We start from the raw sequence: 15,829 nt of genomic DNA, 5'->3' as shown, positions 1-15,829 counted from the left end.
TTTAATGAAGTGGAAAGGTTGCCTAGCCAGGGTTCTTCAGAGGTTGAGAGAGAGGCAGGCCACTGGCAGTTAATTTAAAAATGGAAGCTTCCGAAGCCAACATAGGCTTTCCCCAGGTCATCCTAAAGCTTTAAAGGGAGGTCTCATGACCATCTGCCCCAGGTCACATGGTTGGTATGCTCCTCGGTCCTTTTGGGTGCATTGCTTGCCCTGGACAGACGGTGTCCTGAAAATGTTCTGAGGTGCCAGGGTGTCTACACTGGGGGGCTGAGTGGCCAGGCTGGGTTAGCCACATCTTGTTCTGCTGAGGGGTGAACAGTGATCCCACCTCCTGGTGTTCATCAGATGAGCTGAGACGAGCAAGGCGAGTTGATGAGTCTACTGGATGGATGGCCCCCTACCTATGATCCTGCAGTAGGTCTTGATGATAAGAAGCCTAGGTCCCTCAGCCAGGTGTTTTCTGGGGTTCTGACCATAGGTAGGCAGGAGGCTGAGGGGAGAGGTACCAAGGGGGACTTCCAGCCCTCACAATGACTGACCATCCCTACACAGATCGTTTCAGTGCTGAGAGCGTCGGGTATCCCAGAACAGTATGGCCACCTTTGAATCAGTCCTTGACACTGGAAAGAACCCCAGGGTGGACATCAGGGTGAATGAGATGGATAACACAGACAGCAGAAGGCCATGTCTGGATCTGGTAGGGTCCCTCCTCTTTATCCTGGCTTCCCCCTTCCCAGGAAGTTTCTAGCCTAGGCCCAACCTTTAGATCCTCCCCACCCAAAGGGTTCCACTCTATTGTTGGGCTGCTCAAACCCTTTCAGAGACTGATTCAGGTTGTAGGCAGGTGTCCATTGCTTTGGAAATTCAGTTGTTTTCAAAATATAGTCCTGTATAATCTGTACCAGAAACTCCCAGGGTTGGGGAGGGGCTGCTAAAAATGCCCCTAGGGGTGGAGGCCAGAAATCTGCATGTAATTCTAGCACCTGGCCCAGGAGACCTGGTACACTGTTGTATGAGAACTTTTGATGTAACTGGCATTGTGAGCATTTTCCTTTGTCTCTGATCTGTAGTACACAGGCCACTTACAAAGCTAAGAGTGACTAGAGGAGAGAAAAAGGAGACTGAGAGGCTGCAGAGGAAGTGGGAGAGGTGGGAAGGTCAGGGCATGGTTATAAACACCCAAGGCATTCTAGTTGAAGTTGGAGCCAGGCAGGGATGCTGGTTCTCATAGCTTTTGTTGACATGTTGCTGTGAAGTTCTAGTTCATATATCAAGACACGAGAAAAAGTTGAAAAAGTTAAAAGGGAGGAGCGGGGGTTTGAAACTATTGGAAAGGAGGCACCCAAACTGTGTTGTTGTAAGTTACATAATTGTTTACTTAGAAAATCAAGGGTGAAATCATTTTGAAAATAGCCAGAATCAATAAGAGAGTTCAGAGACTGGTCAGTTACAAAATTACTGATCAGTCAAATCAGATTCCCAGAGAGTGGCAGTCTCCGACCCAGGAAAAGATGACAACTGTTGGTTTCATCTGGCAAATGTTTATTGGTATCCGTTGTGCTCAACCACAAAGATATCAAGCCAAGAGTCCTGCCTTGAGCTCACTGTATCTAGTAGTGAAAATCCCCAGGTTCTTTGGGAGCCACAGGCAGAATCAGGGTCTGATGAAGATATTTTGATAAACATGCTCACCTGCACCCAGAGCTGTGCCCTAAACCTTTCCAGGAGGGTCAGCTGGGACTCAGTGATGGCCCCCTTCCCTTTGGTGATAAAGGATTCCCAACCCAGAGAACAACCTTAGTGATGGAAATGTCCCTGGCAATTCTGGTGTGTATATCTCCACCTGTGTGGTTGGGCTGGGGCTGGGCCACTTCCCAACAAGTTGTACGAATTTCCTTCCACCTGTGGATGGATGCTTGGATCTGCCAGAAGGTAAAGATGGCTGGCAGGCAGCAGGCAGCTAGAAGCAGGAGCTCAGCCAGAGGAAGTGGGCAGTGGGAGGGGCTGTGCATCCCTGATGCTCTCCTGGCCTGGCCTCAGCTTAAGTGGGTTTTTTATATACAGCCAAGCAGATGGGGATCCCAAAACAAAGGGCATGCCAATCATTCCTGCCATTTCTACTGGGCAGAGCAGAGTCTTCAATTTACCAGATGATTTTCATTTTATTTATTTTTATTTTTGATGGTAATGGGGATGGAACCAGGACCTTGTACATTGCTAGGTAAGTGCTCTACCACTGGGCTGTATCCCCAACCCTTTTTTTAAAATTTCATTTTGAGACAGGGTCTAAGTGCCCAGGCTGGTCCAGAACTTGCGACCCTCCTGCCTTAACCTCCTGGACAACTGGGATTGTAGGCATGTGTCTAATAGTCCTTGAAGGAGTGCTCTCAGGAAGCTGTTTTGTGTCTCCTCTGAGGCAAGGGAGGCCATGGATTGCACCTTCTCTCCCCTAAATTATGAGGGAGGACACCCCCCAGGAAAGAGTACTTGCCTCAGATGTCCATCAGGAAAAATCCTGTACTGCCAGGAAATTCTGTCAACGACCCTGATTCTGAAAAGGAAGACTGCCACTCTATACAGTGTCAACATCACAGGCTCCTTTGACCTGCAACATACCTGGCAAGCAGAGTCGTGCACATCCAGGGTCAAGGTACCAAAATCAGACGGGAAGCCTCAGCACCAAGAGAGATCAGGATGCTCACCCTTGGAGAGTCCTCTCTTCTGTAGACTGCTCCCCCATGCACTGATAAACTTTGTGCATAAACAAATATTTATAGTCTACCTGCCTTTTGGAAGTTACAAGGAATCCAGGCACAGAGGAAATGGGGGCCAAAGACATCTGTGGAGCAGAAGCCTGGGGTCCACCCCAGAGTTAGCAATTTGGAGTGCTAGAAGTGCCATTAGAAATGTTTCATGATGGTAGAGACTTTATCTCAAATGCTCACTCTCATCAATGGGTTTTGGGTGCCTAGAGCACAGCACTGAGAATGTGTGGGACATCCTGACCATTGCTGGTAATGTCTGGCATGGACTTAGGGTTGGCAGTCAGCCAACGATAATTCTATTTGAGCCCAGCTTTTTGTTTTCTAAAAAGAGGATGGGGCATGTCCAAGGTCACCCAGTTCAGTCCATCCAGAGTTAAATCTAATTCTATGCTTGATGAAAACTCCACTTCTCCCTGGCTATATCACAAATGATTTCGACCTTGGACTTTAATATCTACATCTCAGCAACTTGGGCATGTTTGATGAGCCAATCATTAGAGGTTTCATTGTTGCAGACACTGTGGACTCTAAAGAAACAATAGCTGCTGAGATGTCCTGATGCTCCCGGCACCTTGACTTCTCTGTCGAGGTAAGCTGCTGGTCAGAAAGGTTCCTACCTGGAACTTGGCCTCGGAGTTGGGTGGAGCCTCTAGAATCTTTGGGGGGACGCTGGCTGGCTTATTATTCAATTGCATTCCTAAGAAAAAAGGTATCTTGTTTTTCTAAATAGATATTTCTAGAGAAGTGATAGTTCAAGGATTTTCCTTTTTTCAGTTTTTGCTCAACTGAATCATAAAATATTTTTTAAAAATGAGTAATGTTTGCATATAATACAAAATTCTGAAAATGCAAATGGTCAGATAAGTTCCTCTCCTACCCTCTCCCTAGACCTTTTCTTCTTTGATACTGGGAATTGAACCCAGGGATGCTTTACCACTGAGCTATATCCCTAGTCCTTTAAAAATTTTTTATTTTGAATTAGGGTCTCACTAAGTTGCCAAGGATCTTGCTAAATTGTTGAGGCTGGTCTTAGATTTATGATCTTCCTGCTTCCTCCTAACAAGTCTCTGGGATTACAGGCGTGTGCCCAGGCTCCTGCAGACACTGAAGTTCCTCTTTCCAGAAGTGACTCATGTTGTCAGTTTCTTGTGTATTCATCCAGAGGTTTTACCTAACAATTGATTAAAGTGAAAAGGCTTAGCACCTAAACTCAGGTGACTGTAATGCACACCCAGTGCAGTGTAAAGTAAAATTGGGTGCCAGACTCTTCTGGTCCTGGCTGGTTAGCTTTCTCCCATGAAAAAGTGGTTCCCTTTCTGAAGATTCCACGGCAGTTTCTAAGAAAGGCCACCTTGCCTCTGACAACTGGAGCACATTGTCACAAAGCCCATCATCTCAGAAGTCAGGGCCTGTTTGAGGTTGCCCCTTATGTTTAGGTGGGGCCAGGGCGCTACATCTCAGGTGTGCCATATGTGGACCCAGACTCACTTTCCCCTCTCTGTGACATGGGATCCCCAGGCTTCATGGGGCCCACATTCCCTTGAGAGGGAGTTAGGGGTCCATCTGTCATTACTTAAGCATCAAGAGTTTCTCTGGTTTTACCTCCACCTTCACCCAAGTGGCTTAACTAAGTATTTCTTCCCAGCTCCTGAGAGGAGGCAGGGAGAATGTGGTCCCTGCGGCCATCCAGTCTGGGGGATGTTTGAAATGCCTGTAAGCTAGCTTTGCCATGACAGGCGCTTAGTAGGCTGCTGACTGGATTTCAGGAGGTAGAGTGTTTAGTCATGAGTCTGTATTACCAGTGGGACAGAGAGCAGGAGATGGGAGGGAGCATCCACTGGCAGAGCTACATGTTTGGGTGAAAACCACAGAATGAGATCAAGCCTGAAACATGTAGAAAAGATGCCCTGGGTGGCAGAGGTGGGGGTGTGAGAAAGAGGGTGCGATGAGGCCAGCTGGGGAAGGAGGGGCAAGTCTCTGGTGCTCTGGCTCTGGAAGGAGCAGGGGTGGAGGTGTCCTGAGGGAGGAGGAGCAGAGCCTGGCTTCAGTTCTTGTCCAGGGGTACAGAAGGGAGCCTGGTATGGCGGGTTGGAGCCTATGGCCTGTGGAGCACACACAGGTATTTAACCCTGGAGTTGAGGAAGAGCACCTATGGAGCTTGGGAAAGACATTTTTGTTTCAAGGACCCCCCTATGGAGGCCACCTTGCACCCTTCTTTCTGGGTAGTGCAGCTGGGTCTGGGTAGTGCAGGAAGGTCCCTATTTTGGTTACAAGGGATCCTGAAAGAGGCCAGGATGTAGGTCAGGTTAGGACCTCTGGCTAGCATAGGACTACATGTCTTGAATTCCTCAAAACAATGACAGAGTAGATTGTATATACACATGTAGAACTGCTGGTATCAGAAGCTGAGAGAAAGGCTGGAGGGAAGAGATTCTCTGTGAGAGATTTTGGAGGGAGCACGGGCCTGACACCTTGATTCCAGAGAAATGGACCCAGATCTCTGAATGGAAGATATATTTACACACACACACACACACACACACACACACACACACACACACACACACCTATATATGTATATATTTTTTAAATTTAAATTTTAATTCTTTGCAGTGTTGGGGACAACTCCAGGCCCTTGTGCATGGAAGGAAAGTGATCTACCACTGAGCTACATCCCCAGTCCTTTTTTAATTTTTTTGATACTGGGGATTGAACTCAGGGGCACTCGACCACCGAGTCACAGCCACAGCCCCCCCCCCCCTTTTTAAATTTAGAGACAGGATCTCACTGAGTTGCTTAGTGCCTTGCCTTTGCTGAGAACTTACAATCCTGTCTCAGCCTCCTGAGCTGCTGGTATTACAGGTGTGCACCACCGTGCCCAGCTCCCTTTTTTTTTTAAACAGTCTTGTGGTGGCATACTCCTGCAATTCCAGCCACTCAGGAAGCTGAGGCAGGAGGATCACAGGTTTGAGGCCAGCCTCACCAACTTAGTGAGGCCCCAGCAACTCAGGAAGACTCTGTCTCAAAACAGAAAATAAAGGGTACTGGGGATATGGCTCAGTGGTTGAGTGCCTTGGGTTCAATCCCTGGTACCAAAAATAACAATAAGAAAAACCAGTCTTGTGTAGTTTTTTTGTTTTGTTTTGTTTAAATACTAAGATGTCTTTCACTACAAGAACCTTGAAAAATTTGGCTCCATTATTTTCCTTCTTGGAGACTTGAGTTTCATATTATCCCAATTATGGAAATATTTTCAGCATTTCTCACTTCATGCTTTGCTTTCAGATCACAGATGATTAGATTTGATTAGTCATGTGAGGGTAGATTCAAAAGCCAGCCAGGTGAAAGATAAGGTATTCAAAGGCAATGCAAACCACAGGCAGCTAGGCCACCTCTTTTACAGCTAGCAACACCTAGCCTAGGCCACAGAACATCCATCCCTCGAGTCATGGCCTCAAAAAGTAGTGTCACCATTGTCTAGATTCAGAGACTAAGACCTGCAAAACCACACATCCCCTCCATGAAGCCCAGAGCTGGTACTCAGTGGGGCTACAAGTTGCTATCTCTTCAGGCCATGGGTTCACCAGTGCTGGGGCATCTGCCAACTGGATCATTCTCTCAGCCTGCTTGAAGACCCCGCTGGGCCCAAGGGAAGCCTACAGGCAGGCAGGCCCTGTAGGAAACCACACTGGAGATGTCCCCAGGCCAGGTGCCAGGTTCTCCCTGTCCTGAGACTCTGCTGTCTCAGATGGGCATGAGTATTCTTTCTCAGATGCCTCAGGCTGAGCAGAAGCAAGGCCCTAAGCAGTAGAGCAGGTCCATCTGCTACTCTGGGCAAAGCTAGGGGAGAGACCCTATTGCCTGCACCCTGATGCTTGCGTAGGGGTCTGTTCTGGAGGTACATCATTCTGGAAAAGAGGGCCCTTCTTCTCTAACTGAAATCCATTTTTTCTGCCCCCTGGAGGTTTGTTCAAATGGTAGACTTTTTTTTTTGGTACTGGGACTCTAACCTCTGAGTTATATCCCCAATCCTGTTATATTTTGAGACAGGGTCTCACTAATTGCTGAGGGTCTTTAAGTTGCTAACACTGGCCTTGAACGTGGAATCCTCCTGCCTCAGCATACTGAGTTGCTGGGTTATAGGCATAAGCCACCAGCCTGGCTCCCAGGGTCACTTCTTTATGTCAACAAGCTAATTAATGGGGAGGATCACATGGCAGGGTTCTCTGAGGGGATGGCTTTTAATTCTGGGTCCTGTCTGGGACATCCAGCCTCTCTCTCAAGGGCTACAAGTCCAAGAGCACAGGGACCCTGGCAGAGGCACATGTGCAGGTTGAATGAGGGTCGCCACGTGTGTGATTCAGGGGTGCAATGCCTGCCATCCATTGTCCCCCTTTCAGGCACTTGAAGTTAACAAACCTCAATCCCAATCACTCTTGGGACACCGCAGGTGTTTGGTGACTGCCTTTTGGATGAAGAGTGACTTTTCCCTCTGCTGGAAACACTACGCAGGAGCCCATGGGTCTGGTTAGTAATCCCAGGGTGCAGCATTTGGACCTGAGGCGATACAGCCATCACAGGTGTCTGTGTGACACTTGTCTGGCACACTGGAACTGGATGAAAGCAGTGTTCCTAGAGGTGTCCTCAAGGTGACTTGAAAGGAAGGGTGCTGCCCAAGGACTTGGACTGGGATCTCCTCCTAGAAACAGTAGATTCTTCCAGAGGTCGAGTACAGAGCTTTTTATTCAAAGAGGTGAAGGTTTGCACCCCGCCTCCCTCCCTGAAAAACCCTGTCTCGCTTGGATGTCAGGTGTAGTGCTTTCAGTTTGGGGCTAAGCAGAACGTTACATGTCAGGAGCCACCGTGGAAAAAAGCCACTGTGTCACTGGTGCATTGGCATTGATCAATGTGAAAGCTGACCTGGACCAAGAAAACAGGCCTTCAGCCTGGCTGTGGAAGGCCAACACCTTCCTGGTCCTTCTACACTAGAGTCCGACTGTCACCCATCTCATGGAACATAGCTGGAGAGCTGTAAGTGAGGGTTAGGATAGAGGGGGCGTTGTGAACCGGCCCCTCTGGGCAATTCACTGCAGAGCCTGGTGGGGCATTAGGTGTAGACAGAGGATTCTCTGATGGATCCCCTCCCTCTAGGGATTGCCCAAGGATGCTGTCCAAGAACAAGACCATTCTTGGCTAGCCTTCCTTTCTCAGTGTCCTGAGGCTGTATCTCCAAACAATGACTTTCTTCTCTACTCAACTGGGGCCACAGGTCCCTTTGGGCTGGGACTCATGCCCTTTCACCTATAGCTAGGAGGGGGGCCCTGACATGGAGACCTTACAAGGGCACGTTCTGCCTCATCTCCCCCCATCTTGGGGCCAGACTATACCAGGGAAATGGGTAGGAACAAAGGCCAAGCTAGGAGTTGGAGAGCAGGGTGTTTCTCATATCTGATGGGGATAGGGACCCTTCAGTTAGACTTTGCAGTAGCTGTTGCTTCAGAAACCACTACAATGGGGCTTCTCAGCAGAGGGCCTGCTCAGACCTTCACTAATGGCCAGATACCCCAGGGTTTATGGGGGCTCACTACATCCAGGTTCATCCTGGGCAGAACGTAGCGGGTGGGTGTGTCTGTCTCCTAGATTCATCATCAGTCTGTAGGCCCGGGCCATTATCATTCTGTCTGAGAGAAAGGATAGGTACCACCTTGGGAGAACTGGCCCAAAACACAGATAGAATTTCTGGTCATTTCTGCCCATGAGTGTTTTGGTATTAGGCTCCCTCCAGGAGGGAAAGTTAAATGACAGGTCCTGCCCATGTCTCTCCTGTGAATGGAGGAGACACGAGGCAGGGCAGCTCAAGCTATTTGGAGGAAGATTCTATTGTCTATGGAACAGAACTAAGTTTTGATGCTAATGTCAAAACCCAGGCTTACTTCCATCCTGGGCAGTTCCTGCACATGCATGCATGTGCATGCAGGGTCGTCTTTCAAGCCAAGCCTGAGGTCTTTTTTTTTTTTTTTGGTGGTGATGGGGATTGAACCCAGGGCCTTGTGCATGTGAGGCAAGCATTCTACCAACTGAGCTATATCCCCAGCCCTCAAGCCTGAGGTCTTGAGAGCAGATGTGACAGCCATGCCTTTCTCTTAATTTAGGCAGAGAGTGGGGAAAATCCTTCCAGAGAGCAGCTGTAGATAGGTTCTCCTGACATCAGTACTCCACCTCAGGTCCCCAAAGCCAGCCCTGTCCTGCCCTTCCATCACTAGCCAGGAACCAGGGCCCCAACCTTCCCAAAAGATGACAGCATCCCCCTGAAAGCCAGAAATGAGTTCTTGGGCTGCCCTGTTTGGAGCTTTCTTTGAGAGCAGTAGCTGTGAAAGCCCCCCAGATTGGAGAATGAGACCTGACACCCCTCTCTGGGCATTCTGCCTAGGCAAACTCGGAGAAGTCCCTACCTTCTTCACTGTCCCTAGTCTATCCCAACACCGAGAGAGGAAGGAGGGGGGTCACTGGGATGGTAAGACCAGGCAAGTAGCCTGGGAGAAGTGTCAGGAGGTTCTGGGGAGGACATTAACCAAAACCCCCGAACACGGTTTAGTAGCCACTTTAAGTGTTTGGTTGTCTCCCACAACACCTATTCATCTAGCACCTCAATAGAGTCCTCGTCCTTTATCTCTTCTGAATGCTCCTCTGTCGTTTGGGTGCTCTCTACATCTGACAGTGATGATACCTGCCGCACCAAGTCCTTGTCACTGGGCATCTCTGGCTGCCATGGTCTGGAGAAGGGGTTGAACCAGTTCAGGGAGAAGTCCCCGCCACAGGTGTCTTTCACTGAACTCCAGTTGGCCCTGTGCTCCCTGGGCTGATTCTTTCGTTTGAGGCGCTCGATGCCCTGGGGAGGACAGGAGAAAGAGCGTCAGCATGGTCTGGGGCTGGACTTCATGAACACTCCCGGGTCCTGGCATAGCAGAGGGACGGAGCCCAGGCTGGGGTAAAGTGGCAAATAACCGGGCATATTCCTTTGTGGCCCAGGTCACCTGGAGGCCCTCAGAGGGCTGCTGAAGTGTGGGTGGGGAGTAGTGTGGAGGAGTCCTAGCAAGCAGGGCCTGAATAGCAGCTGGCCTATGTCTGCTGCCCACTCCCCTGGCCTCCCCCTCATTTCTTCCCAAAGGTACAGGCCAGCTGCTGGACAGGGGCCACGTGCTGAGTGGCCAAGGGCCAAGGAGTAACACCCTGGGCCTCTCCAGGCATGAGCTGGGCCACCCATCTATAAGAACCAATAAGAAAGGTAGCCTGTTTCCTGGGCCATGCCCCTCATGGTAGGAGCAGCAGGTTCTGCATGGCGATGGCTGATGGGCAAAGGCAAGAATGCAGGACACACACAGCATGCAAGGTGAAGCAGGTACCAGCATGCAGCGGGCACTGGGGGTCACCAGGGCTCAAGGTTGGCGTCAGGCCTGCTCATGCAGTGGATATTCCCTGTGGCCTCTCCCAAGCCACCCACTCACCTGCCTCTGGGTGTTGGCTGTGGCTCGGCCACCAGGCCACAGAGGGTGTTGGGATAGGGAAGCCCAAAGGAGTTAAAAACACAATGAGGCCAGTTCTCCAGGCCCACAATACCCTCACAGAGGCTTTGACCCCCCCAGTGTGGTCTGCTTTCTCCATCTCTTCTGGAAGCCACAGGAGTTCGCTGTGAGTGTGGCAGACATGGGTGTGTTCCCTCACAGGACTCAAGACTGCCCTGGAGAGATCTTTGTACCTAGTTCTAGACTTGCTCTTCCATACAAGATCCTCAAGTAACTCACACGATCCTTTGTTTCACAGAAAGAGAACTTGAGGGACATGTACTGTCTCAGACCGACCACAACCCACCCTAGTTCTTCTCATACCCTTTCTTCCCACCCATCTCAGTGATTTAAGTTTCTTGACTTTTGAAAAAACTGTAAGTTAAATAATCTGAGCTCAAGGTATCTCATTATGAGAAACTTTTTAATTCCCAAGGGGAAAATAGTACCTTTATAGTAGGAAAATGTTGCAGTTACCAACTTAACTAAATGTCAAAGTTAATGTCACCAATAAAGAAACATCATCAACATCACGTGTCACAGTGCACTGAGGTCATAATCATGGTTCAGGGATACTCTTGTATAACTTCAATCTAACCATGGGAAAATATTGGACAAATGCAAAGTGAAAGATATTCTATAGAAAGCATGGCCTACCCATCTTGAAAAAAGGTCAAAAGGCTGTGACGAACCTATTCTGGAACTAGTTAGAAGTGGTGATGGCATACTACAAACACACTAAATACCATGAAATTGTATATTTTTAAATGATTACCTTATGTGAATTTCACCTTAGTTTAAAAAAGGTCAGGGTCATGAAACGTAAACAAAGACTGAGAAACTGTCACAAATTGGAAGAGATTAAAGAGATAGGTAAAATGATGTTAGCTGGGTGTGGTAACACACACCTTTAATCCCAGCGACTCAGGAGGCTAAAACCGAGGATTGTTAAATTTGAGGTCAGCCTCAGTAACTTAGTGAGGCCCTAAGCAACTTAGTGAGAGCCTGGATCAAAATAAAAGCTAAAAAGGACTGGGGATGTAGCTTGGTGGTAAAGCACTGCTGGGTTCAATCCCCAGGACCTTCCCAAAAAATGTGATGTGGGATCCAGGGATAGAAAAGGACATTAGTGGGACAATAAGAGAAAATGAATAAAGTATACAGATTAGTAAATAGTAATGTATCAGTAAATCCCCACCCCCAGCCTTTTAAAGGGGTCAGGGTGTGCATGGGGTTATATTGCCCAGGCTGGCCTTGAGCTCCTGGGCTCTAGCAGTCCTCCTGCATCAGCCTCCTGAGTAGCTGGGACTACTGGAGTGTGCCACTATGCTCAGCTCCAGGTTTTTTTGTATTGTGGTTGTCTAAAATGTTGGCCTGTGATGGCAATGGCAGAATGATAAATGGAAACTCTTTATACTATTCTACTTTTATGTAAGTCTGAAATTACATCACAATGAAATATTAAAACAACAAAAAAATAAGATTCCAAGTCATATTATTTCTGCAGTAACAATCTGAACACTGAATTATAATATAATAACGAAAAGTTGGAAACAATGTCCAATGATGAAGGTGAAGTAAATGAGTCTGTAAGTTAGAACACTAAGCAACCATAAAAAATAGTGTGCATACATTTTTACATGACACTGGAACATTCCTTCTGGTGTCAAGGGAAGAAAGCAAAGGTGCACATGACATTCTCATGGAATCTGCAATTACCTTCAGAGAGGGATTTTAGATGATCTATTTATTTCTATAGACTTTCCCATATGTTCAGGTTTTTTTTTTTTTTTTAATTTTTTGGACTAGGGATTGAACTCGGGGGCACTTGACCACTGAGCCACATCACCAGCCCTATTTTGTATTTTCTTTAGAGACAGGGTGTCTCACTGAGTTGCTTAGCACCTCGCTTTTTTCTGAGACTGGCTTTGAACTCATGATCCTATCTCAGCCTCCCAAGCCACTGGGATTACAGGTGTGCACTACTGCGTCCAACATGTTCCGGGTTTTTACCAATGAATGGGTGTTATTTTTCTAATCAGAACAAAAAGGCTATTTCAATAAATGGACCTTATAGATACAAGTCCGAGGGACCCTGAGTGGGTCATGGACTCAGGAGGCTATGATGGCCCCTCACCAGACCTCCTTAGCAAAAGCAGTGACAGCCAACTGAGGCAGCCTGCTTTGGGAATCCTGCATGTCCTTCCTGGATATCATCTGAAGTCTGTAAAAGAGAGCTGGGACAGGAGGCAGAGCATGCTACAGGAGATGCCCAGAAATGTCAGATTTGCTGTGTCCATTCAGATGGGACTCATTCAAGGCCATGGCTATCTAGCAGTCCTTCCTTTACAGCCACTCTGTGAGGAGATGGCCATTAGTACTGACGCTTGGCAAATAGGAAAATAGAAGTTCTGAGAGGATGTGACAGAGTCTAAAGCTCATCCAGATGGTTTTGTAGAACTGGGACTAGAACTGGTGTCTTCTCTCTCTGCCCATTGTTTTCCCAATTGTACCGGAAAGCCTCACTCTCCATGAGCTGCTCTCAAAGTCAGAAAAGACATAGAGGAGAACAAAGCAAAGAGCACACAGGGTTACAATTTTCCATTCATGTGGCATGCTCCCAGATGAGCACTCTTGTATTATATTCAACCTCAACAAGCTCATCAAAGTATTCAAGACAGAACCCGGCCTGTGTACCCATACACAAATTCTTCAGTAATTAAGCGGACAAACGTTCAAGGAATGTCAACTTTGAGTATGGAAAGAAGAAAATATTCCAAGTGAATATGATAAATAAAAAGGACCTGGGGCACTTAACTTGGAATTTTGGGTGGATTATAAAGGTGTCCTGAAGGCAGAGTTCTTAAGCTAGAGGTTTGCAGAGGAGCAGTGATAATTCAGGCTTGAGAGAACAGAAATGGCTGGCTCCTGTTAGGAGGGCAATGGCCTACACCTACAACTCTTTTGGGGATGTATGACTTGGCTGACGCATGAGCTGAGACCCGTAAAAAATTCAACAGTTCCCCAAAATGAATGTATCAGAACTGAGGCTCCAGAGGAGGTCAAGCATGTACTCTGCACAGGCTCTTTCACCCTTTCTCGGGTGAAGAAAGTCAGAACCTCACTCGGCAGCCCACATAAATATGCCTCTCCAAGTTGGTCACACAACACCATCTGTCTTCAATGGCTTCATACCCTCACCCGCTGGCCCCAACCAGGATTTAACCCAGGGGTCTCTACCACTGAGCCACATCTCCAGTCCTTTTTTATTATTTTGACTGGGTCTCCCTGAGGCTGACCTCGAACTTGCAACTTTCTTGCCTTGGCTTCCTGGGAAGCTGGGATTATAGGTGTAAGCCACTGTACTTGGCCACACCTTTTAAATGTAACCCACAATTGGAAATATTTTTTGTTGCAGCTCAGAATACAAACACATGTACATACACAAGTATACACACCCATAATTTTATATGACTCTTATCCTACAATGTGCACTGTATCTAAAATTAAAAACAGAAACCAAAAACCAAACCAAACCAAAAACTATGCTGGTTAACCACTGAATTGATTACACAAGTCAGGAATGGTTGTGACCCATTGTTTGAATGCAGCTAACATTCACTAAAGCCACATCATGTGCCGCACACTATCCATTTATAATCATTACTCTTAATATTTGTGTCCACCTGTGTGTTAGACTATCATGCCCATTTTATAGCAAGAAGTGAGGCTTACGGAAATGAGTGTCCAAACTTATGTCTTGGTAGTAAGGTGTACTAGGAAGTAGCCAAGCAGGGGACTGAACCAGACTGAGGCCGGATCCCTAATGCTTGGTCACCATACCACACAACCTCGGTTGGAGAAGTTCAGGGCATCCCCTTATTTCTCTGTTAGAACATGTGCCTTCTTCCCCCAGAAGCCTTTTGGCAAATCTCCTCTGTAGTCCTTGTCCTATTCCTCAGATCTGCTCCATCAGCTCCTGCCATGAGGACTGAGGGTGGAGAGGGAGCCCCGGCCCTCCCTGCTTTGCTGAGGGAACCACATAGCTCAAGTCATCAGGAACCTTCTCTCGAGGAAGAGAGTGGGAATGAAGACTTCAGTTTGAGAGCACATTGGTCAGTGGTTGGTTTCTGTTTCACTGTGAATTCATTTTATTTTTTTGAGACAGGGTCTCGCTATGTTGCCCAGTCTGAGCTCAAGTGACCCTCTGGCCTCTGCCTTCTGAGTGCTGGGGCTATAGATGTGCACCACTGAAACTGGCTCATTGTAAATTCTTTCTCTTCTATGACTCTTATGCTGCATATGTCTTTAAAAGATACAAGAAACAGTCATGTGGGTGTGGAGGCCCACAGATGGGAACCAAGGCTAGGACATGTACCTGTGGCTGTGCTGGGCAAATGCCCCTGGCTGTCTCGAGTACTCACCAGCTGGCATTCCCATCTGGGGGTCCCTTGGTTCCACTCTTTCCTGGCTCCCTTCTGGGCTGGTTCTTCAGCAAAGGTGCCCTTGGCCGAGACAGCTCAACTGAGGAGATGCTTAGGAGGAGCACTGGGTGCGGCTTCCAACAGACCATTCTTGCTTTCTTGGCATTCGTTTGTTGCAGGTGCCACATGTGGGCATAAGGAAGCAGGGCTCAGTGGATTCTCTGCAGGGGAGCATCTATGGCCTCAGAGATGGCACAGCCCACTATACTGAGCCTGGCCGCACATTGCGCCCACCATCAGCAGGCATCAAGGGTGATGCTAAATCAGGGGTGACGCTAAGTACCACTCTCCAGCCCCTAGTGATATCACATGTTTGAGGCCCTGGGCTTGACCCCTGGCACTACCAAAACAAACAAACAAAAGCCAAGTGGTTTGTTCCTTGGAGGCTGTTAAAACAGTCTACCAGGCCCTGCTTTTAGAATTTTGGTTCAGTAGGTAGGTCTGGGGTAGGACAGCTCCAAAAACTTCCCAGGCGACACTGATGCTGCTGGGCCAGGGACTACCAGAGAGCCTTGAGGAATTCTAGCAGAATCTTTCTTCATGTTTCTTTGATATTTAAGGGGCTCTGGGATGGGGTGCTGCTCCGTGGTAGGGCACTTGCCTAGTATGTGTGAGGCTCTGGATTCCATTCCCAGCTGCAAACATAAAAGGTGGAGGGGCAGGGTTTCTTCTAAGTTGGGACCCCTCACCTCTTAGCTGGTACGCTGCAAGTTTTAAAATGAGAGAAGCTTCAAACCCACTGGCCTGGTAGGAGAGCCCAGCCTCCCAGGGAGGAGCCTGTGTGTGATGGCAGCCTTGCACAGGAGTGTAATAATGCTAGAGGGTTCATTTCAGCTGGAAGATTTCTGATCAGGTTGGTGGATACTTGACCAGAATGAGCAAAAACTGGTAGTTTTTTGCTCTTTCAAGGAGTTACTACAAAGACAAAATGGTATAACTAACAGGAGGTGTGGCATGTGCATTTCCACCCAAACATACTTTGTGTTGGCTGTCACCACCACGTCCATGCAAATATGCA

At 47.9% G+C, this 15,829-nt stretch overlaps 1 protein-coding gene and 1 long non-coding RNA gene across 5 annotated transcripts in view; both read right to left on the bottom strand.

The window, feature by feature from the left end:
* The window catches only part of LOC308643113, a 622,623-nt gene that overhangs the window by 126,074 nt on the left and 480,720 nt on the right, over positions 1-15,829 (bottom strand). The window lies entirely within an intron of this gene.
* The window catches only part of ZDHHC3 (zDHHC palmitoyltransferase 3), a 61,912-nt gene continuing 53,573 nt past the window's right edge, over positions 7,491-15,829 (bottom strand). For all 4 annotated transcript variants that reach the window (XM_081285859.1, XM_081285855.1, XM_081285856.1 and 1 more), the window contains one exon: positions 7,491-9,654. In XM_081285859.1, the coding sequence (XP_081141985.1) occupies positions 9,397-9,654 (258 nt within the window). In that variant the 3' untranslated portion in view covers positions 7,491-9,396. The remainder of the gene's footprint in view (positions 9,655-15,829) is intronic.

Source organism: Spermophilus citellus (assembly GCF_964194105.1).
Source record: "Spermophilus citellus genome assembly, chromosome: 3".
Taxonomy (NCBI): Eukaryota; Metazoa; Chordata; class Mammalia; order Rodentia; family Sciuridae; genus Spermophilus; species Spermophilus citellus.
The sequence above is the reverse complement of the archived record's forward strand: the minus strand, read 5'-3'. Positions and strand labels throughout refer to the sequence as shown.